Raw genomic sequence first — 24,916 nt, forward strand, 5'->3', positions numbered from 1 at the left:
ATTAGAATTGATCCCAGGGTCTGCCCCACCCTTGCAGACTTGGCCCCTGGGTCATAACTTTGAAACGGTTGAGATCCCCACCCCAAAACTATATATACAAATGCTTGGCAAAAAGAGACAAATGCAGTCACGATATTAGAATCGATCCTGGGGTCTGGCCACAACTCTAGGGACCTAGTTTCTGAGTCAAAGCTTGGAAACAGTTGAGATCCCCACCCCATAACCATACATAAAATTGCTGGGCATGAAAAATCTAATATAGCTATGCTACAAGGGTTGGCCTTGTGGTCTTGCATATTCCCTTGATCTCATTTGGAGAATTGTTTGCCATGATTGCTTAGGTATCCAGGTGAGCGATACAGGCCCTCTGGGCCTCTTGTTTCCTAATGCCGTGCTTGGCTTGAATGTTGAGCGTTCGCCCAGGTGAGGAAGTCAATGGGTTCTGTCTCTAGGCGGGACATACCAAAGTCCTTAAAAATGGTAGTTGTTATTCCCTGCTTAGCGCTCAGCATTACGGGGAGGGGCAACAACTGGTTCACCTGTTGTAAGTATAATGTGACTTGGCGGAATGCTGTGCTTGGTGCCTTTGGCATGGCATTTCAGTGAGATAGCTCGATGAAGTCGGCATCAGATCCGCGCTATCACAAGGACGCAAGCACACCGACATACCATGGATCCTGCATACACACAAACAAGCACGCATGCACTACACACATGGATGTACGTCCTTAAATGACATGTTAATAGGAGGACGTTAAAGAAAAATTAAACCAAACCAAACCAATCATGAGTTATAACGTTAAATCTGTTGACGCCATGGCAATTCATGTTGTTTTTCCTTTTGTCTTGATCGTCTACTCCTTTCTTTGATGCATGTCTAATAAGGTTAGGAGACATCTGTATCTACTCTAGAGAAACACGTTCTAGTATGGCGAAACAGGTAGCCCACTTCCTCGAACTCGCATTACTCGAATACTTCAATTTGTCGATTAGTTCACTTGGTGCCGACCATGTCTTAAATGTTCTTTGTAAAGTAGCCTCAGATTACTCAAACTGTCATTCATTCAATACCCTGTGTTTCTTGACTTCTGATTTATCCTCGACCGCTCAAGTCTTAAGTATTACTCCTATCCATTTATCGAACAGGAAGTCAATCCAGCGTACCACGTGCGCGCATTTAAAGGGCATCAAAGCACAGACTGCAGTCTATACTCAATGAGTAAATAATACAAGTGTAAGCCGGATGTCCGATACAGAGGGGGTTAACGGTTCAATACATGTACAGTTATCCTTACATAGTTTAATTTTATGTGCATATTTATCATTTCATGGGCGTTATACGCGATAGAGAATTATCGTTCCTTCCTTACAAGCACCTTAAGGTAAAATGCATTAAAGCACTTAATATTTTAACGATAGTGTCCCATACTGACTATAGCGATGACAGGAAGGTATTGCTAAGATAATATATATCACTTATAAGATATAAATTGGATTTTGGATCCGACAGTTAATCTTATATTAGATTATATGTTATCGTACATCACCAGGGTCTAAAAAAAAATATTTGTAATTTGTTTTTTAATTTTCATTTGTATGTGCAATATACATCTTCATCAAATAAGCAGCTATCATAATCATTATTCATCAAGCATCATCCATCATAAACAATAGCCTCATTACCAACACATCTTACAGACATGCATCATCCTCATCATCATTCTCATCATCTTCATCATCACTTTTTTTTTTATATAAAACAACATCTCATCATATTACAATACATACAATACATCGTTATCATCATCATCAAAGCAATATCATTCAATATACTTCCTTTCATTTTCGATTCCTCATAATATCATTGTATCGTCGTGATCATAATCATACAGAGAAAAAAAATACAAATTAACACTGGTCATTACCATAAATACTCGCATCATGTACATGTGATCATCATCCTCACTGTTATTATCAAGAAAACAAAAACAAATAAATATACAAGGCATGATTTCATCACATCCTCATCAGCATCATTAATTTCCGCATGTCATCCATACTCTATATCGCATCATTCCTACACATTATATTTTGATCACATTTCACATGTCACATGACTCTCACATCCTGACATCATACACATAAAGTTGAGGGAACAGTAACAAAACAATAAAACAATAAATTGTCTATTGTATGCCTGCAGTGATAACTAAGGTCAGATTTACATGAATGTATATTGCACTATATTGGCTGGACAGACAATAGAATGTAGGAAGAATTAAAGACGTTTAAAGAAAATAAAAGAAAATAAATAACAAAAAATTAGAAACAAAGTGGAAGAAAAGGTTGGGAGGTAGACAAGACATACTATTTTCAGCTTTGCCAAGGGCTGGGAGAAGCCTACTTGATATATAAATAACAATAACACTGGTACTACTAATAATAATTTACAAGTAAAAAACAACAAGAGTACTCTATATTATAAATCAATTAACTTTTTCCATTTACGCCATTCTATATCAAATTTTTCCTTTGCAGAGTCGCCCTTTCCAGTTGCAATATTTTTTTGAACTCTATAATTTCTTTAATTATGCTAAATAATGAACTTATATGTTAAGAATTGTGTAAACATCTTTTTCTGTATATGTACTGCTTGATAATAATGATAATTTCATTATCAACCCTGTTGACCGGAGGATGATTAAAAGATAGCAATCCAAAGAGAAAAGATTTTTTGTTAATTGAAAAAGGAATAAGTAATGCCTGTAATAGTATTTCAAAACTTTGTAGTAAATTCTGTACTTCATTACATTCCCAGAAAATATGAGTGATAGTTTCTTTTTCAGAATTACATAAAATACAAAGAGGGGAGGTAACCAGGCCAATTTTACAAAGGAAATAATTTGTTGTCAGGATGTGATGAACCACTCGGAACTGAAACCACTTAAGCTTTGTATTTTTTGTAGCTTTGAAAGGAATTTTGGAAATGTTTGCCCACTATGTATCAATCAACAATATCATCAACGATTTGGTTCCATTTCATTTTACCAGTTGGTATTGCATTCCTAATCAAATCATTATAAAAAATCGAACCTCTGGCATACTTGAAGAAAGGTTGTATGTTTATTGGTATAGAGGGGGCAATTATGTTGGATTTAGTTAGATCATAAGCTGAGATAAACCCCTTTATTGAAGATGTGAAACTGTGGTACTGCAGAAAATTTGTCACAATCTGATATTCAAGTGAAAACTCATTAACGGTATAAAAAGAACTTGCAGAAGCATCCTTTAAAACATCATATATGTTAACCACGCCTTTCTTATACCAATCCCTGTAAAAAATGTTTTTCCCCCAATACATATGTTTTTGTTATATCAAAGTGGTATTTTCAAGAGTAACTCATCCTTTCCTTTTCGCAAACTGTATTTATACCATGATCTAAAAACATCTCTCCAAAATTGGTTTTTACATTTATTCTTGCATAATTGTATATATTCACTACCGCAATTTGCTAGCTAATCAGTATCGGTATGAGTTTTCAAGATAACCTGCCATTTTTTAGTAGTTTGGAATAATCTTCTTATCCAACTTGAATTTAAAGAACAAATGAAAGCATCTTTATTAATCATCTTTAGTACTCCATTCACATAGTCTTGAATGATAACATCTCTCTTGATTTTATCTGACCAACCATTCCATAAATATTGGAAGAGTATAGAATTCAACTTTTTCAGAAGTTTTCATTTGGATTTGGAAGTGAAATAAAAAAGTGATTACACTGTAATACCAGCAGTGATTTAATTATATGAATTCTACCAATAGGTGTTAAAGACCTTCTACTCCAGGTTTGTAGTAATGCTTTTAGTTTAATTAGTTTTTTGTCAAAATTAATCTTTGGAATTTCATGAAGATTTACACTGAACTCAATTCCCAAAAGTGTAAATTTGCTTCTACCCCACTGTAACTTGAGATTCGGTAAAAAGGTTTGTTCACTAAACTTGTTATTATCAATCCAAACTACAGTTGTAGGACCGCACAACGCACCAAAAATAGCGTGCGCACACCATGCATACATCGTTCACACACCGTCCGCACATCGTCCACACATGGTGCGCACAACTGTGCGATTTGGCAATCGTTCGCCCCTCTGTGCGCTTCTCTCCACACAACTGTGCGATTTGGTATCATTTGTAGATCAAAATTACGGAATGACAAAAATACGGAAGGCTTGTATGCGATAATGTACACTGTGTATATATCTGTAATTTCTCATCACAATAATCAAGATTATACAATTTCACAATTCGTGTTACACACTGACAGTATTACAGCGACCGTTAGCTATATATAGGCTGTCAAGAATGGGTTTGGCTCCAAGGTAACAGAACAGGTAAATAACAATTGTATGAGTGTCCGGAGTTTTACCTGACCAGTTCTGACACACAGAGCTGATATGCGATACCGTTTGACCGTAATGAATAGTATTTGTTATTTGCATTCGTTTGCCTATAGCTCCCCTTCACCTGGATTTTCACACCCCCGGCCTTACCCGACGAGTTACGTAATTGTCCCAGGCGGGGAGAAAACTACGGTCCAGGTACATGTACAAAGTGGTTATGTTTACCTGTAAACGGGGTTCAGGTACATGTACAAAGTGGTTATGTTTACCTGTAAACGGGATTGTGTTGTAATTTTACATGTGTCGATTAAGTTTGTTTAAAAACACAGAAAGCACAATTTCTAAATATAAGAATGTATAGACAAAAAGATAAATTATAGTTGTTGCTAGAATATAGAAACATACGTAAACATCAAGTTTATATGTTTAAACGCGAAACCGTATAAATTGTTAAGGCATTCCTCAATTTACACCAACCGCGATTGTTATCGCACAACGTCCGTCCATCGTGCGCACTGATGTGCGCAAGCACTGATCGTCCAGCTTTTTATCGTTCGCCCATCGTGCACACACCGTTCACACACCGTGCACACATCGTGCGCACACCGCACATCGTGTAACGTTGTGCGATCCCACAACTGTACTAGTGTTTTTTCTACATTAATTTCCAATCCCGAAATCTTGGCATACTCATTTGTTCATCAATTGCTTATGTCAGAGATTTTTCTGATCCATCTAAGATAAGTGAGGTATCATCTACATATTGGGATACTAATATTGGACAATTATCAATTTCTATACCTTGAATGTTATCATTATTTCGTAATCTGAGGGCAAAAATTTCAACACAGAGTATAAATAAATATGGGGCGATCGGGTCCCCTTGACGACAACCTTGTTTGATATTAAGAGAAGACGACAGATTACCGCCCTGATTAATGACTGAATAAGCATTTTTATGTAATGTTTTAACCTAAGATGAAATACTTTCACCAAATCCAAAGAAATTTAAGACTTTATCAATAAAAAACCAAGACACTGAATCAAAAGCTTTCTCAAAATCTAACGTCTATAAAATTCCAGGAATATCATTTTCTTCATGATATTGCATTATATCATATATGAGGCTTGTGTTTACTAATAGAATCTTTCACCCCCTTGGGGGTGAGATAGGAGAATCTCAACCCTCGGGGAAAGATTCTTTAGTTGCCAAAAACGAGGCTTTGCCGAGTGATTGGCAACTAAAGAATCTTTCCCCGAGGGTTGAGATTCCACTATATCACCCACAAGGGGGTGAATGATTCTTTTTCTCTTACCCTGTTCTTTCATTGTGTATCATATGCACAATGTAATGATAACGTTACATGCTAAATTCAGGGTTGACGTGACGTTGATGGATTGTTGACGTGACGTCATTGTATTGTTCAAGTGACGTCATGCCATTGTTAGGAATAGGGGAATCCCCCCGTCTCAACCCTAGGGTGAGACAAGGAAATCTCACACCGGCAAAAATGCGGATACACCTGCCCAGGGAAAGAGAAACATATATACCGCCCTGAAAGAAAACCAGTTTGATCCCTATCTGACAACTTGTCCAAAACAATTCTAATCCTATAAGCTATAGTACCTGATGCAATTTTGTAAACAATATCGAACAATGATATAGGCCTCCAATTTCTAATAAAATGTCTGGGTTTATCTGCCTTTGGTATACAAGTAATAATTAACTGCCTTTGACTTATATAGATAATTCCCCCTATGATAACCATAATTAATTGATCTAATAACAAAATGCCCTTATTTTCTCCAAAAACATTTTTTTTTAAATTGTTGTAAACCCATCAGACTCTGGACTTTTTTATTTTTCATTTGTTTTAATGTTTTACCAGCTTCCTCATAAGTAATTTCACCCTCTAATTGATCAGAATCAAGCCGAGACAGCTTCGGTACCTCACAGTCACTAAGAAAAAGCATTAAGTGTATGTCATGACCATCACATGTAGAATCATACAGTTTCCTAAAAAAGTTACTCATTTCCTCCAATATATCTTACTGTCTCGTCAAACTTTCACCACTATCCTTATGTAGTTTGGGTATAAATCTGGATGTAAAGTTTCTGTTCTCTAAACTAAAGAAGTAATTAGTCGGTTTTCCCCCTCCTCCACCCACCATACTCCCCTTAATGTTTTGCAATCAAATGGTTTCTAGTTCTTTTTTCTTATTTTCTTATTCCTCTATATTTACTCCCTCTGCCTCTAACTCTGCTATTGACTTCTTAAGAACATATATTTTCAAGGTTATCTATCTTGTAGCCTGGGAGACAATATTGTTTCTTAACATTATCTATACAATTGTTTATAATATTTAAGTACGCTATATCTTATAATAAAGAATTATTCATTTTCCATAAGCCCCTTCCCTTCTTCAATTCATTTATTTTCATTGTAATTTAAGGGAACGAATGGTCTGATCGGTAACCTTGGTCTACACTTGAAAGATTGACACAAGAAAGTATATTTTCTGAAATAAAAAAATCAAGACGAGCTTGTCTAATAGGATTACTTTTCCTCCATGTATATCTCCTAGTTTCTTCATGGTGTTCTCTAAAAATATCAACCAAATTAAAATTATCTATTATCTCAAAAAGTTTGTTTCTAGTCTGAGGGTTATTTGAGTTTTTATAGTTTTTATCATAATCAAACTCAGGTTTTAAGACTATATAAAAATCACCACAAATAATAACCTTAGTATTATCAAAACAATTCAATAGCTTCAGATACCTTGTTTTGGGCCATATAATAATCAAAGTGGGAATCTTCTATTTCAATGTCTAATGCTAAAAAAATACTACTTGAATCTTTCTTTTCTCTATGTACTTTAGTTTCATTTGATCTAAACGAGTAAAAAAAAAAAAAATCATATACCCATTCATTTCTTATTAATTCTTCCTTTTCTGTCGTAAAATGGGTATCTTGTAAACTATAAATATTATACTGTTTTTCTCTGAGGTACGTAAATACATCTCTGCGTTTAAATCTGTCCGACAACCCTTGACAGTTAGCCGAAATTAATGTCACACCGGTACCTGTATCTGCCACCACGAGGGTACGTTATCGAATTTAAATGGTTGTTGGCTTGTGACAAATTCTTCAAGAACGACAAAGAAATCAAGTTAAAGTGGAAAATTATTTGAAGACATTTAAGTGACAAGTAAACAATATAAAAGTACACCCCACAGCAGCCTGAGAGGTTGCCTGTACAATGTTGAGATAAGTTACCTCCCTTTGATTAATTGACAATGTGATTATAAATAAATGAGCAGGTTGTTGAATATGAACAAAATGGTTGTATCTGTTTAATGTATGCTTCAGATCTATTTAGCTGCACATAGTATTTTTGTTCCTAATACATTTCTCCTAAATTGTTCCTAGTATATTTCTCCTAGTACATTTCTCCTAAATTGCACCTAGTACATTTCTCCTAAATTGCACATTGTACATTTCTTCTAAATTGCACCTTGTACATTTCTCCTAAATTGCACCTAGTACATTTCTCCTAAATTGCATCTAGCACATTTCTCCTAAATTGTTCCTAGTATATTTCTCCTAATTCATTTCTCCTAAATTGCCCCTAGTACATTTCTCCTAAATTTCCCATTGTATATTTCTCCTAAATTGCATCTAACACATTTCTCCTAAATTGCATCTAGCACATTTTCCTAGTACATGTCTCCTTTACTCCTAGTAATCTCACAATGACCTCCTAGTGCTTTTCTCCTCACCTATCTCCTAATATTACTGTTACATAATCTTATTATCCTAGTATTTCTCCTAGTATTTCTCTCTAAATACCTTAACACCAGCCATCTGCTCCTTCTCCATCTCTGCTACTTTAAAGGTATCGCGATCAGCTGCCTGTTTAGCCTGGTTTCTCTGCTTTGCCTGCTTTCGCTCCGAGGTCAAAATGACACTGACCCTTTGAATCTCCCGGCTCTCAATTTATAGAAAGTGCTAGCCAATCATATTGCTTAAAACTACCAACACGAGAGATCTCCCGCGTTAAATATATTAAGTGAATAAAGTCCGATAGATCCGAGTAAATACTATGTGGATGACTCCCGAGCGTTACCGAAAAGATAAACAAATATGGCTGCTGTAGAAGACGAACCGCTATGTCCGAGACAAACTTTCTACTCTTATGGACTATAAACGTTCAGACAGTATGATCATCACAGGTATGATGTTATTTTACCACGCTGAACAATCGTTTTGAGTATAAACGTGTGTTTCCCGTAAAAATGCAGATTACACCTAGCGGTGGACTTGTCCTCTGCTCATACCAAGATACAGTTGGGAGCAATATATGCAGCCTTCACCTCGCATTTAAACACTTATATCGTTAATTTACAGACTCACAACATAATACTACATATAATTTGGATGGAATACTTGTATCATGATATAATTTGATAGAATATAATAATATGAGATCATTTACAGACAAAATTCACGTAACAATACGAGTACAGATTTCGGTGTTCATATCGGATTTCAGCATACGAATCTTGGTAATTACACACTTCAACAACATCTCACATTATGATTTAAAAAAGCATACGTATAGGATGCCACAATCTCATAAAATATAACAATCTCAAAGTATTCAATGTGAAATTCGTGTACAAAAATGGAACAATAATACTGTCACTTTCTAACTACATGTACATGGCATATCACACAAATTTCTTGGATAATAGGCCAACCGACATAAGACTACCATTCCAAAAAAGATGCGTCGAGAGAGGGTCTACAACTTGCACTTAGAGCTTCAAATACATGCCCATTGCGAGTCTTTACGTGGAAGCAAACGAACCACCGTTATATTACCGTCGGGAGAAACCGTCATTCATTCAGCCATGTCTTTATTCCTCGTAACTTAAAGCGTTTTATGAAATAAACAGTTTTAATAAATATGATATAAGAAATTGTACTACAATAAGAAAATAAAGAACAATATCATATAATAAGTCCGATTTGAAAATACGCCGGCATAGACAATAAGCGATTGCGAAAAAAGGTCGGCCTTAAAAATGTACCTTGGAATCAGTCATATCTCCTAAGGTAGCAGAGTACAGTAGAAATGGCTTGATCCTAAAAATAAAGGGCATGTCTCGGAAAAACATGGATAGCGGATTCATCCTGCACAACACACCTACATATATATATATTTATTTATAAACTACATTTTAAATACGTAGTTTTTAGAAGAATTTTTATTTTTTTCAAAAAATGCGAAAAAACATGATTTTTAACCCAAACTTTGACCAACGCTAGTAGTATTTTCTTTCTTGAAACCTGTCTCAAATTAAATATCACCTACTCGGTAACAGAAATACTCACGTTTTAGCATAGATCGTTCAACTGGATTTTTACACATGTGCTGAGTACGAATTGTTTTTGGGTTTTTTAAATGTGAAGCCCACATAGTCCACTTCATCATGTATATGCCAATATTAGTGCTGATTTTTTTTTAAAGTTTTGATACATGTAATATTACAGGGGTTATTTCATTGTACACAAATATCACCCATGGCCACTGTACGCTAATGTACACTGCTACCTTACGTCATACTTTATTCATCACCAAACCACTGCGTAAACTGCACAAATGTTTACGGTAAATGCTTATGGGATCGACGGTTTAAAAGGCTTCAAATGTAAGGTAGTCTTGATAATAAACCGGTCTAACTGGCTTCTAAGATCAGACGATTTCGAAAATAAGCTTGGAATTTCTTACTTAACACGAATATAAGCCGCGATACATAAATCAGTAGGAGAACCAAGGAAATTGGCCATCTTAATGTCCTGACTAGCCTGGTCCAGTGAAACGTACACATGGATATGGTGATCGCTGGTAATTTTGCATCGCAAGCCCCCCAAAATACACACACATACACTACACGCATACATCTTGCACACAGGGGAGGCCGTCCTTAAATGACATTAGCCGTTAATAGGAGGTTAAACAAAATAAAACCAAATAAAAGCATGGCTCCAAATATCTTTCACTGAAGACATGCTGAATAATGGCAACATTAACACATGTTCTACTTTATACACAACCAGAACACTATTATACAGTCAGATAAATGTAATTTATTAACTGCACAATGCAACATAAATCAACAGTGTGATCATATGAGTTAACACTTCTAATTAAATCTAATAACATTTGCAACATCATACATTCATATAACACCAGTAAAACTTTGACCTTGGGGGCTATATCATCTACACTTATTATATACTATGCAAACAACTGGGGAAAACTCCCAGATTACTGACGTGATCCCAACCAGGAGCAACATGCACCCCTGATCCCACGATAGGAGTTTTCCCTTGATCATACAGACTCTTATTAGAGATAGTTCCCGACAATCCTCAACCCTGTAGATGGACCATGCGCAGCTGTGCATCATGATGCCACTTACTTATATGGATATCATCTGGGATATGAACCTGGAAAAACCTCGAGTCTGTATGATGTCTAGCTCTATTGTATATAGACCTTATGTAGGACGTCTCCTGAAACCATGGATTCGGACCATAAGATCCGTGGTCAAATTGATACCGAATCCTCATTATGATTCCTTATGTGGAAAATCCTCGATCTATAATGTGATACCTAAATTGTATAGGTACCTTATTTTAGGTGTAGAGTCTGTAATTTAACATGGGGGCTGAATACACCACCTTATATGTGTTGTATATATACCTCCCTTAAACCCTATACCTCTTGTATTGTGATTATGTAAGCAGCTGTTCAAGCTTTACCCATATGATATAACCCCTAACATATGTCTCTGTGGAAGACATAATGCCAAATATGTGTACTTTGCACTAGACACATAATATATGTTCATTAAATTTTAAATTATCATGGACTTGCTACTATCTCAAGCCTACATGCATATTAGATGCCTGGTCCTATGTACATTCTGACTTACATAGACAACATAATTAATGATATTATAATTTACATAAGGTGGTGGTTGGGGAATGGCTGGTGGTTAGATTACGATAATTAATACGTCCGCACTCTGTTCTATTTTCTGAAACTATGTGGATGACGCGGGCACATGACGCTGACCTCTCATTAATTAGGCATGCTAATCTACTTGACCAATGCTAATTGAATCTGACCAGGGTCCAGTTTGCCTAGAGACATATCTTCTCCAATCAGCGACCAGCCTACTAATTGATTACTATATGATCACGCTCTAAGTTGTGGTGTTTCTTACGAATATACCCATTAGCTTTATATAGAAACATGCTTCAATCACGTGATGGCCTATTACATGGATAATACATGTATACCCTAAATTATAACAAGTTATATATATATATATACATCGATTACAGTAATTAGCTATAGGAGCACATGTAATTTATAAACATATTTATTTAATAACAATGTAGTACATGTTGTAAAGAACCTCTGGTTGTTTACAAACAAAGTTTATTATAAATAATAAACTACAATTTATACACAACCAGAACACTATTATACAGTCAGATAAATGTAATTTAATAACTGCACAATGCAACATGAATCAACATTGTGATCCTATGAGTTAACACTTCTAATTAAATCTAATAACATTTACAACATCATACATTCATATAACACAAGTAAACTTTGGCCTTGGGGGCTATATCATCTACACTTATTATATACAATGCAAACAACTGGGGAAAACTCCCAGATTACTGACGTGATCCCAACCAGGAGCAACATGCACCCCTGATTCCACGGCTGGAGGAGTTTTCCCTTGATCATACAGACTCTTATTAGGGATAGTTCCCGACCTGTAAATGGACCATGCGCAGCTGTGCATCATGATGCCACTTACTTATATGGATATCATCTGGGATATGAACCTGGGAAAACCTCGAGTCTGTATGATATCTAGCTCTATTGTATATAGACCTTATGTAGGACGTCTCCTGAAATCATGGGTTCGGACCATAAGATCCGTGGTCAAATTGATACCGAATCCTCATTATGATTCCTTATGTGGAAAATCCTCGATCTATAATGTGATACCTAAATTGTATAGGTACCTAATTGTAGGTATAGAGTCTGTAATTTAACATGGGGGCTGAATACGCCACATTATATGTGTTGTATACCTCCCAAATTAAAGCTGTACATTATACCTCTCGTATGTGCTTGTGTGCAGCTGAAAAGCCCCCAAGTTAATACTTATACATTTATATATATTGCTGGTTAACACTGTTAATTCTCTTGGTAAACCGTATACATCACTATCTCTATTTCACCACTTACTAGTTACGGTAGATTACTTATATTGTGCTGTGTATGCATATTTTATAACGTTACATCTACACCATCTAGTGGTACAATACATGCTATTATATTTGCCTAAAATAATTCATAACACGAAAACCATGAGACATGCTCATAAAATATACACAAAAACATAAGTAATTTACAGTATTTACATTACGATTTAAAAATACAGCATACGGTACCTGGTTGTCAAAAACTAATGCAGATAAACGTCACTCGCCCCTTCAAGGTTATGAAGGCACCATTGTCAGTGTTCACACTCATATATGATACTAGTCCACGAATACAGGTAATATAATCCATGATATCAGGCAATAACTCCACATGGTGATTTAATCACTGTCTAATATGAGTGCACACTTCGTACATAGTGTGAATTAATGTTACCGTTATGTTTTGGACATGCTATGTTGGGTCTCTCTAATTGTTTTTGGTGCTGTTTTGATGTACCTCTGGTAACAGTCTGACGACGATCGCCCTAAGGTTTTTATCAGGTGGTCGGCTACGTTGCTGTAGCGCATGTCGTAGCGGCCCCTATGCGGAACGAGTGCCCGCTGTATAATTTAGTGTCTAATCCTATTGTTCCCAATATTGTTTTCAAAACTTGAATAAATACATTCCGTGATAACACTGCATTGTCGCTGGTTACAAACAATTGTGAATTTCCATTTCCATTTGTCATCTTTTTCCTCATGTCTAAATATTTGCACAATGCTTTATGCGGGCACACCGAGAGTCCGTTGGCGTATATTTAAGCAATAAACTGCATAGATGTGGTCTGCAACATCCATGCAGTTTATTGCTTATATTTACATTTCCATAATGAGAATTCGCAAAAAATGATTTATTTCTTTTCCAAATTTCAAATTTCCCTCTTATTACCGTCATGTCAGGTCAATATCTAGAACGGCACAAAGATAACAGCTGACGTCACGCGCTATTTCCCATACACAACTGAAATGACTCCGCAACTTTCTTTAATAATTCATTTATTTTTAATTTATATATATATCATATTCTCGATTCATAAATAGTAACAAATAACATTTTGTAAGTAACTAATCAAGTGTCGTAAAACATTTTCCGATTTTATTGCCACCTATATCCGGCGCACGCACTCAACGGAAGTCTGCAGTAATCAGGTCAGAGTGATGTTGATCGTGCAACCGGAGAAGGTTGAATTGGTGAAAAAAANTAATTTAGTGTCTAATCCTATTGTTCCCAATATTGTTTTCAAAACTTGAATAAATACATTCCGTGATAACACTGCATTGTCGCTGGTTACAAACAATGGTGAATTTCCATTTCCATTTGTCATCTTTTTCCTCATGTCTAAATATTTGCATAATGCTTTATGCGGGCACACCGAGAGTCCGTTGGCGAATATTAAAATATTCACACTTTTCCGAGCATGGTCCGTTTTGGAAGATTTGAGACACACCTTGAGTAAATCGTCTGACTGTATATGGATGTCACCCACGCATAAATTAATGGTAGGGTCAAAGTTGTTTTGGTTGACGGTGAATTCACCACACCTCAAGAAACCATATAAGGCAACACAACATACGGCTTTGTACAACACTTGGTCATGTACACACAACTGTACAGCATTGATTACGGTGCATACTTGTTTCAAGATATCAAAGTGATGGGTAAACGTTCCCTCGTCCCCTGTTTTTGACTCTTTTTAACCCCGTTCATGAATAAACTAAGCCGTGGGAGAGTGTTGCCTTATATGGTTTCCAGAGGGTTTGTACCGCCATGTGTCAATAAATGGTATCTAATACCACACAGGTATAGTTTAATGGTAGACAACTGTAAATCCAGGGAATGTACACAGTAGGCCACAAAGAAAATTAATATGTCCTCTGATATAGGTGGAAGGCGTGTAGTAATTCATGTAAATCCGTAAAGCACGAGAAACCGACAGAAGGTTTGGTAACCCCCTTTGTATGCTTGCCTTGTTCGCTCCCCCACGGTTTTTGTCCATATCATATCAACAGTTTCTGTTAGTTCCACATTACTTCTGAGTGAGGAGGACACCTGTTGGGCCTGAGTGCTGCTGGTGGTGCCAGCTGTCGGAGGCGTTGTATCTGTAAACGAGACAAACTGTCAGCAATATTGTTTTCCACTCCTGGCACATGTTTAGCATGAAAGGAAAAGTTATTATTGGCTGCAAACCATGTCAGATTTCTCATGAGTTTCATTATATGTAACGACTTCGACCTTCCTTTATTTACAATGTTTACATTGGCAATATTGTCACAATGGAAGAGGATCTTTTTAGTCTGCCAGCTTTCACCCCACAACACTGCTGCAGCCACAATAGGGTATAGCTTCATGAAGGCCATAGAGACAGCTTTCTCTGAAACTGCACGTATTTCCTTCAATAGAAAGTCTAGCCATGCGACCGCGAACCAATACCCATTGTAATATGCTCCGAAGCCTATTGTTGAAGATGCATCGGTGTATAATTCCATATCGTCAGTGGATGTCCAATTCACATCATAAAACACTGATATACCATTCCAGTTTTTAAGGAACATAAGCCACATTTGTATGTCCTCCCTACACTCGTGATCTAAAAACACATGATGATCGAGTTTTTTAGCCGTGGTTGATAATTTGATAAGATATGAAATAAATGATCTTCCCGGTTTAACGATCTGCGTTCAAAAATTTAAATGTCCCAAAAGTTGTAAAACTTCTCTTTTTGTACATGATTGTTTCCTTAACATTGTCTTCAAAAATTCAGTAATCCTACCGATTTTGTCCGCTGGCAGTCTGGCTTCCATATTATTGCTGTCCAGTATAATACCGAGATATTCTATTTTCGTTAGTGGCCCCATTGTTTTGTTTGGTGATAACGGGATGTCTAACATGACAAACACAGTTTGTAGTCGCTACATGGTGTAATCTCCGTTGCTGCCAGGCATACTAATAGTTAAAAAATCATCCAATAGGTGTAAAATGACCGGTATGTTGTAATTGTTTTTTGCTATCCAACACACTGCCTGAGATAATTTGTCAAAGATAACAGGACTTGACCAACATCCGAAAGCAAGCCTTTTATAAAAATAATAATGTTCTTCCCATTTTACACCAAAAAGATGCCACTGTTCAGGTTGGATCGGTATAAGCTGAAACGCGTCCGTTATATCCGCTTTGCACATTAAGGAACCTTGACCCAATTCCTGTATAATTTTAATGGCATCATGAATTCTCACATATGATAACGAACACGCTTCTCTGTCGATCAAACCATTTATACTGGGATGTTCAGGATCATCATGAGGAGCAGACAAGTCCACTTTAAGTCTTTTTGGAACATTTTCCCTCTACTATGCCTAACGGGCTGATACGGTACTTCTCGAACGGTGGTGTTTTGAATGGTCCCAACAAATAACCTTTACCACACTCTGTCCTAATAAGTTCACTCACTGCATGTTTCTCAGTGTTGGTGGATAACAAGTTTTTACATTCTTTATTTTGAAGAGTTATGTCGTCCACTTTAGTGTCGAAAACGTACCTTAGCCCATCACACAAATATTTTACAAATTCACGATCTGGATGCTGTGATAATTCCTTCTCCAAAATGTCAATATTTACCGGCGTATTAGCCGTCATCGGTATACTGTTTGTCGCGATATATAGTCATTGGCCGTTGTACGGTTGTTGAGCCTTTTTGTTCTTGGAACATGTTTGTTTTGGATGCGCTGATGATTTACAATCGCTGCATACATGTTTGCAACGGCAAATACTTCTTCGCAAACAGCCTTTAACAGAATTGAAATGTCTGCAAATTTCTTCAGTTGGTTTTCCATTTTTGTTCTTTCCTGCGAGGGTTTGAGTAGTATTCGAATTGTTCTGTTTATCACACTGCTGGGTTGCGTGAGTTACCGATTGACATAGATCACACACTTTGGGTTTACACCCCGCGGTTACCATTCCATAGATCGCACTGTCTGTAAGGCCCCAGTTAATCTTTTGGCTACCAACCCGAAAAGCCCCCGCTGCCTTGGCTGAGAACAGTTTATGGTAATCGTTGAATGCTTGTTCTCCGTAACATTGGTGTATCCTAATAATCAGACTCTCCTACATCTCCAATTCATGTTGTCGCGTTTTGAATGTTTCTGTAACAATTCGGCCGTATATCCCGAACGCTAGAATGAATTCCGAAATGGAGAGTCGGTCGGTGAGGCGATTGTCTTAATTTAGGAATGGGGACAGGTGTTTGTTTTGACGGAAATTTCGTATCCTGGAATAAGTAATGCACCCAAATGTATGTCTCTGCCTTCGAGGATGTGTTTTCGTAATGAAAGGGTTACAATGTCTAAATGGGGCAAAAGGTCCATGCGGGCCGGTGTGTATTTCAATGAAAGATTGTGACTCACCGGTTGATGACGACACTGTTGCCTGTGCCATCTTTTCATACGCCGATTGTAGCGTGAGCCGGTTCTGTTGTTTTGTTGTTTGGTGTGATCATCGATTGCTGCATGATTAGCATCTGTTGTTGCATGATTTGCATCATTGACAACACGTCCGCCATGTTGTTTCCTGTGATACTTCCGGCTGTACATGCGCCGTGCGTCTGAGCTGTATCACTGCGCGGAGTTTCACTGGGCCCGGCCGCAGGTTGTGTTTGGCGCTCAATCCGAGGTGAAGAAATAGTTCCGCTGGAAGCCTGTCGTACCGTGTTTGACTCATAAGATACATTGTCCGGTATGTTGTTTTTTTTTAATTCCGGTCGTATGGCACTTGTTGACGATGTAATAGGAGCACGTACTGGGTTGTTTACATTTTCTACATAAATCTGACGTAAGACAGTTTTTGACATCGTGGCGGTAGTGTTAATTCCCAACTTGGACAGTTCCTCTCGGAACATCAATATCGTCCAGTTATGATGGTCAGCACGATCGTATGTGGTTACAGCTCGCGCATTTCGTGCTCGACGTTCGCGAGGCATGATTGAAAGGTTTTTTAAAGTCCACCCAAGTTTGTGTTATCCATCTCAAAATAGAACGTAAACACACACTCCCACGCACACGTGCTCTTGTTTACATAACATCGATGTCCGTTTGGGTCACGTTCTGTGTTTGATAGCTTTTCACAGAAAAATATTATAATGCACTGATAAGTGCCTGGAATTTAGATTATGATAATTAATACGTCCGCACTCTTAGCTATTTTCTGAAACTATGTGGATGACGCGGGCACATGACGCTGACCTCTCATTAATTATGCATGCTAATCTGCTTGACCAATGATAATTGAATCTGACCAGGGTCCAGTTTGCCTAGAGACATATCTTCTCCAATCAGCGACCAGCCTACTAATTGATTACCATATGATCACGCTCTAAGTTGTGGTGTTTCTTACGTATATACCCATCAGCTATATATAGAAACATGCTTCAATCACGTGATGGCGTATTACATGTCATCACACTACAATAGTAACGTGACGTCACGAAGTACACACATTTGGCGTAAAATTTTACTGTGGCCTGTTGAGACTTAGTTTTAATATTTTGATTAGTTGGTCTTCATTCGTTTCTCTTAGAATAGTGTCTGATGAAAATAGTTGATACAAAGGTAATACATAAAATTTATCTCCAGCACATTCATAAATATGTTTGTTAACATGAAGATTTCGTAAAGAATCAGTTCTAGTTTGTTGTCTATGTACAGTCATACGTGTTCTGAGTTCATTACCGGTTTGACCGATGTAAAAATCACCACATTTAGAACAAACGATTGCATAAATTACATTTTTTGATTTACAATTCATATTTACCTTCACAGTAAATTTCAAACCATTCTTGAAAATAAAAGTATTACACTCGATAATCATAGGACATGTAGCACATCTTGGTGTCTTACATTTGGATACTTTTGGTGTTACACAAGAATTATCAAACTTAGAACATGTCAACATACGTTTCAAGTTTTTAGGTTGGCGTCTACAGTGTAAAATAGCATGTTTATTAAAAATGTTTCTCATACGCCTGCTACTTTGCTTTAACTCTTCACATTTGTTCTTTATCACAGGAAACATATTACAATTCCGTGGATTGAAAGTAGAAACAAAAGGAACTAACTTTGATTCATCCTTTAGTTTTTGTAGACGGGAAGTAAAGGGTCCCTTTTCAATAGCTTTCTGTATACCATGTTCTATTATCTCAGTAGGATAACATTGAGCTTTAAGGTATTGCTTTAGTTGACTTAGTCTAGCAATTTGAGCTTGTTGGTCACTGACGATAGTGACAATCCGTGAGGCAAGATTAAATGGAATATTAACTTTAGTGTGTTTACTGTGGTTAGAGTAAAAATTTAGATAATTATGTGCATCTGTAGCTTTACAATATAAATCCGTTGTAATCTTATTTGAATCTAGTTGAACTAAAACATCTAAGAAAGGTAAAGACGTTTCGCTACACTCCATCGTATAACAAATAGAAGGATGTAAAGAATTCAATAGGTTTTGAAATTCATTTAAATCCTTATCAGAAGGCCATATAACAAAACAATCGTCAAGGAACCTTAAAAAATTATTTCTGATAAATTCAGTAAAGTTTTCCCCAAACTTTGTCTCAATCTTAGAATAAAGTGTTTCCTCTAAGTATCCTAAAACTAAGGTTGCATATGTAGGGGCAACTTTAGTTCCCATCGCTGTACCCTTAATCTGTTGAAAGTATTCTTGCTCAAAATAAAAAGAATTACGATTGAGGACAATGTCTAGAGCTTGCAGTATAAATTCATTACTAAAACGAGAATTAACTTTTTCTCGTTTTTTGATCAACCAATATTTAACAGCTTCAATACCAAGATCATGCGGTATATTAGTGTATAAACTAACAACATCAAAAGAAACAAGTTTAGCATTATGTGGGACCTGTTTAGATAAACGGCTCAGAAAATCAAAATCATCTTTGATATAACTGTTTACACTTGTGCATAAAGGTTTAAGAATGAGGTCTACAAGATGACTCAAACGTTGCGTTGCATTATTAGGGCCGCCCACTATGGGTCTAAACTTCAAATCCGTAGGATTTTCAACTTCAATATATGTACAGTTTTGTTCTTCTATAGCTTTACTTATAATAGAGCTTTTGTGGATTTTAGGCAAACCATAGAAATAACTAGTTTTATGCATAAAATTGACAAGATAATATATCTCCTTTTAATGTAGGCATGCTTCATGTGTCCGTATTAGCTCGTTGATTAATCTACGGGTTTCCGCATCGAAATCGTCACTTGCCGAAGTATAATATTCAACATTACTAAGCATGTTATGTATGCATTCGTAATAGAAATCTCTATTCATGGCCACTACTGCATTATATCATATATATATACATCGATTACAGTAATTAGCTATAGGAGCACATGTAATTTATAAACATATTTATTTAATAACAACGTAGTACATGTTGTTAAGAACCTCTGGTTGTTTACAAACAAAGTTTATTATAAATAATAAACTACAATAAAGCAGGAAACCCGTTTTGATATTTTCAATTATTCAAAGGACTGGTATCTTATTGCAGTACATTTTTTGTTTTTGAATCTCGAACAAAGGAGACACTGGCCCAAGTCAGTAGTATACTAACACAAAAGAAAGCGCTTTGTAGGACGTTCCAAGACTCCTTAGGAGGAAATGATTCCCTTGTAAAAAGGGCAACAATACATCATGTAAGTCATATTTAAGAACGATATTCCAAACAAAACCTTTTCCGCCTTCACGATTTCTGAATTAGACATGGAAAAGTCTCTTTACAGTAATCCGTGTATATGGTCAACAAAGCAGCTCTTGCAAGATCTAAATAGGATTATGGATCCATGTATTTTAAGATAAGCCAAATTGTAATCCAACCTTTGATATTCGCATTCCATCCCCTTGAAGAACGCCAAAACTAATGTTGACACTATCAATCATTTGCAAAAATTGATGTTCAACTATTTTTAGCTCACCTGGCCCGAAACACCAAGTGAGCTTATGCCGTGGTGCGGCGTCCGTCGTCCGTCCGTCCGTCCGTCGCCCGGCGTCAATATTTTACGTTAAACAACTTCTTCTTAATAACCAAGATGCCTAGGGTGATGATATTTGGCCAAAAGCAAACTGGAATGAAGGGCTACCAAGTTTATTTTAAATAAATGACCTTGACATATTTTCAAGGTCACATGGGTCAAATATGTTAAAAACTTGAAACAACTTCTTCTGAATAACCAAAATGCCCAGAGTGATGATAATTGGCCAGAAGCATGATGGGATGAAGGGCTTCCAAGTTTGTTAAAATGAATGACCTTGACTTATATTCAAGGTCACAGGGGTCAAATATGTTCAAAACATTTAAACAGCTTCTTCTGAATAACCAAGAGGCCTAGGGTGCTTACATTTGGCCAGTAACATGCTGGGATAAAGGGCTAGCAAGTTTGTTCAAATACATGATCTTGACTTATATTCAAGGCCACAGGGGTCAAATATGTTAAAAACATTTAAACAACTTCTTCTGAATAACCAGGGTGATGATATTTGGCCAATAACATGCTGGGATGAAGGACTACCAAGTTTGTTCAAATAAATGACCTTGACTTATATTCAAGGTCACAGGGGTCAAATATGTTTAAAACCTTTAAACAACTTCGTCTGAATACCCGAGAGGCCTAGGTTGATGATAGTCGGCTAGTAACATTCTGGGATGAAGGGCTACCAAGTTTGTTCAAATAAATGACCTTGACTTATATTCAAGGTCAAAGGGGTCAAAATATGTTAAAATCTTTAAACAAGTTCTTCTGAATAACCAAAAGGCCTAGGGTAATGATATTTGGTCAGTAACATGCTGGGATGAAGGGCTATCCAGTTTGTTCAAATGAATGACCTTGACTTATATTTAAGGTCACAGGGGTTAAATATGTTAAAAACCTTTGAATGAATTCTTCATAAGCAAAAGGCCAAGGGTGATGATATTTGGCCATTAACATGCTGGTATGAAGGGCTAACAAGTTTGTTCAAATGAATGACCTTGACAAATATTCAAGGTCACAGGGGTAATTTGTCTTAAAAAATCTTTAAACAACTTCTTCTGAATAACTAAGAGGCCTAGGGTGCTTGAATTTGGCCAGTAACATGCTGGGATGAAGGGCTAGCAAGTTTGTTCAAATAAATGACCTTGACTTATATTCAAGGTCACAGGGGTCAAATATGTTAAAATCTTTAAAAAACTTCTTCTGAATAACCAAAAGGCCAAGGGTGATGATATTTGGCCAGTAACATGATGGGATGAAGGGCTATTAAGTTTGTTCAAATGAATGACCTTGTCTTATATTCAAGGTCACCGGGGTCAAATATGTTAAAAACCTTTGAATGACTTCTTCTTAATAAGCAAAAGGCCAAGGTTGATGATATTTGGCCATTAACATGCTGGTATGAAGGGCTACAGAGTTTGTTCAAATAAATGACCTTCGCCCGTACTCAAGGTTACAGTGGTTTATATATGTTTAAATCTTTAAATGATTTGTTCTGTAAAACCAAAAGGTCCAGGGTAATGATATTTTGCTAGGAGCATGCTGGGTTTGAAGACTATTAACTCTGTTCAACCTAGTGTCCTTGTTCGACATTCAAGGTCACATGCGTCATATGTTTAAATCTTTGAATAAGTTTTTATGAATCAAACACTGATATTCTGACTGTAGTTGTATTTTAGTCCACTTTTAAGATGACAAGTGTGAGATTAAAACCAGGTGAGCGATTCAGGCCCATTGGGCCTCTTGTTTTTTTAACTTCGATTAAGGAACAGTAAAATCTTACACTTAATTTTACGCCTTTTGTTCTTCCTTTTCAAAAGTGGGGTTGAAAATAAGGTCTTTCAATCATTTCATCCTGATGGTTCAACATATCACCATATGGTCGCTGCATATGGTAGCGATGGATGCCGTTATAGGATGCTGCTACCAAACGATACATTCACATTTGTTGCGTAAGCCGATTCTATCTGTCTTGCCCTGAACACATTAAATCAAATGGTGTACCAAAGTCAATCATCTGTTCTTAGTTCCTATCTGTTCTACAAAACCTTCACAACAAAACTTTGAAAAATATTGAAGTTTTAATATAATTACATTATTACATAGAATTTTCACAAAATGTCAAATAACGTTTTGGAAAGGGGAAATACCATGTACTGAAAAGGCAGATCGCGCCAAGAGTGGCATTATTGCTATCGCCCGCTGATTTTAAACTTTGTTTGACAGATTAAAAACCGTTAATTACAAAGATTGCAAGGTCAATGTGGCAAAATAATTAAAATCTGTATGTAAACATCAAATTGTAGATCTAAAATCGGCGATTGGTTTCCTAGCCATGGGCAAATCCACCATGGCAAGTTGCCTGCCTGCTCGCGGATTGTCTCCAGATGGGTCATTTATCTCTTTCCGTACCGCAACTCCGGTCCGGATTCCGTACCGGATGTACTTATTAGACTCGCCCCCGCACATAAAACAAAATGGCGGATTGTAAAGGTACTTTTTAGACTAGATGTAACTGCCGCAAGACTTAAACAGGTAACCGTGAACAAATATTGTTATTGTTTCATGTTCTGGTTCATAGACAAACACTTAATCATTTTCGCAGCATAATGACTAACTGGCAGCTGTTTATGACTTGAGAAATCGACATTTGTCTGGCAATAAACGATACGATTCCTTGTATTTAACACAGCGTTTTAGTGCAGGTTTCCAATAGGGATTGATTATGGTTACGAATGTGGAGTCGTTGAGTTTTTTTCTAAATACAAGTAGATTTCATCAAGACTTATATTAGAATATTCAAATTTACTTCCATAAGTCTCAACAAATATCTGATGATGAATTTACGAGTGTTCGTATCAAATTAAGTTGCGGCCATCTTGTTAACATTTGAGGCACCAAATGCAAACATCTTGCGGCAAATACGAGAACATTAAGTTACATAATAAAAAAAAGTGTACTCTGCACAAATAAAATTATTTCTTCTAAACAGATGGGTTCTGATTTTAGCGACAATTAATTATTTTTTCGCGACAGTCTCGTGCGATAACCAACTAAACATCAGACAGGTTACCTCAAAGTCTCTTGCCGTGTGTACACGACAACGAGGATTAGACGGCCCTTTATTTTGCCGTCTGTACACGACAACGGGGACCAGGATGACATATTGTTGTCGTGTGTACACGACAACGCTACGGAAAGAGTTATTCATAACCCATTATTATTTATTGAAGCGCGAAGATCAGCCAAAATGTATAGCAATTCATGAAACACTTGTTATTAGATTACCCTGACCTTCAGGCAAAACAAAGAAAGTATTTATATATTTCTTTCCGAAACAGTAAAAATCTCTACAATTTTAACTTCTGAAACATTATTGGTCTGATATAACTAACCGTAGCCACTATTCTTTTTTCAAGTTGGTGTTTGTCTTTAACCGGTTTTTTTTCGTTTGATGTAATTTATCGTGTTGTATCTGCTTTTTATTTGCCCTAGTGACCTATTCTGTGATATTGCGGCATTGAGAATCCAATAATGATATGAGAATTATTATTACGTCACAGCAATGTTTTATTATTATGTCACATCATCATTTGACATCGACGTTTTAGCTGAAATGTTCACTGGATGTGTCAAACCATATTATGTCGGCATCAGATCCGCGCTATCACAAGGAGGCAAGCACATCAACATACACTGTCTCCTGCATACATACACCACGCAAGCACGCATACACTACACACATGCACGTTCTTAAATGACCTTAGCTATTAATAGGACGTTAAACAAAATTAAACCAAACTAAACCAAGCCATTGAAACCACAAATTTACTTTGTGCAAATATTCCTTATGATGTCCTGACCAAGTGTTGTTATTTTTCGTGGCAGTCCAAATATCCAAGATTGCCGTGCTAGCATCTGATTGGCTGTGGCATTTTGACTTCTCCTCAAGAACTACTGCAACAATTGATGCCTTACTTGGTACAACGGATTCCTATGAAGTTCGAAAACAAGTGATGTTATATTTTGTGCGGATCCAAAAATCCAAGATTGCCTTCCTAGTCTCTGTTTTGTTGAGATATTTTTGACATCTTAACCCAGAATGACTGCACCAAA

At 36.6% G+C, this 24,916-nt stretch overlaps 1 protein-coding gene across 1 annotated transcript; it reads right to left on the minus strand.

The window, feature by feature from the left end:
- Positions 1-14,782: 14,782 nt before the first annotated feature.
- On the minus strand, positions 14,783-17,198 carry LOC110458068. The gene is made up of 2 exons (XM_021509624.1): positions 17,168-17,198; positions 14,783-15,354 (listed from the first exon to the last, which is right to left on the minus strand). Exons 1-2 carry the CDS (start codon positions 17,196-17,198, stop codon positions 14,783-14,785), a joined length of 603 nt encoding a protein of 200 aa, XP_021365299.1.
- Positions 17,199-24,916: the final 7,718 nt, after the last annotated feature.

The sequence above is a fragment of the Mizuhopecten yessoensis genome, unplaced genomic scaffold (assembly GCF_002113885.1).
Source record: "Mizuhopecten yessoensis strain PY_sf001 unplaced genomic scaffold, ASM211388v2 scaffold9423, whole genome shotgun sequence".
Classification (NCBI taxonomy): domain Eukaryota; kingdom Metazoa; phylum Mollusca; class Bivalvia; order Pectinida; family Pectinidae; genus Mizuhopecten; species Mizuhopecten yessoensis.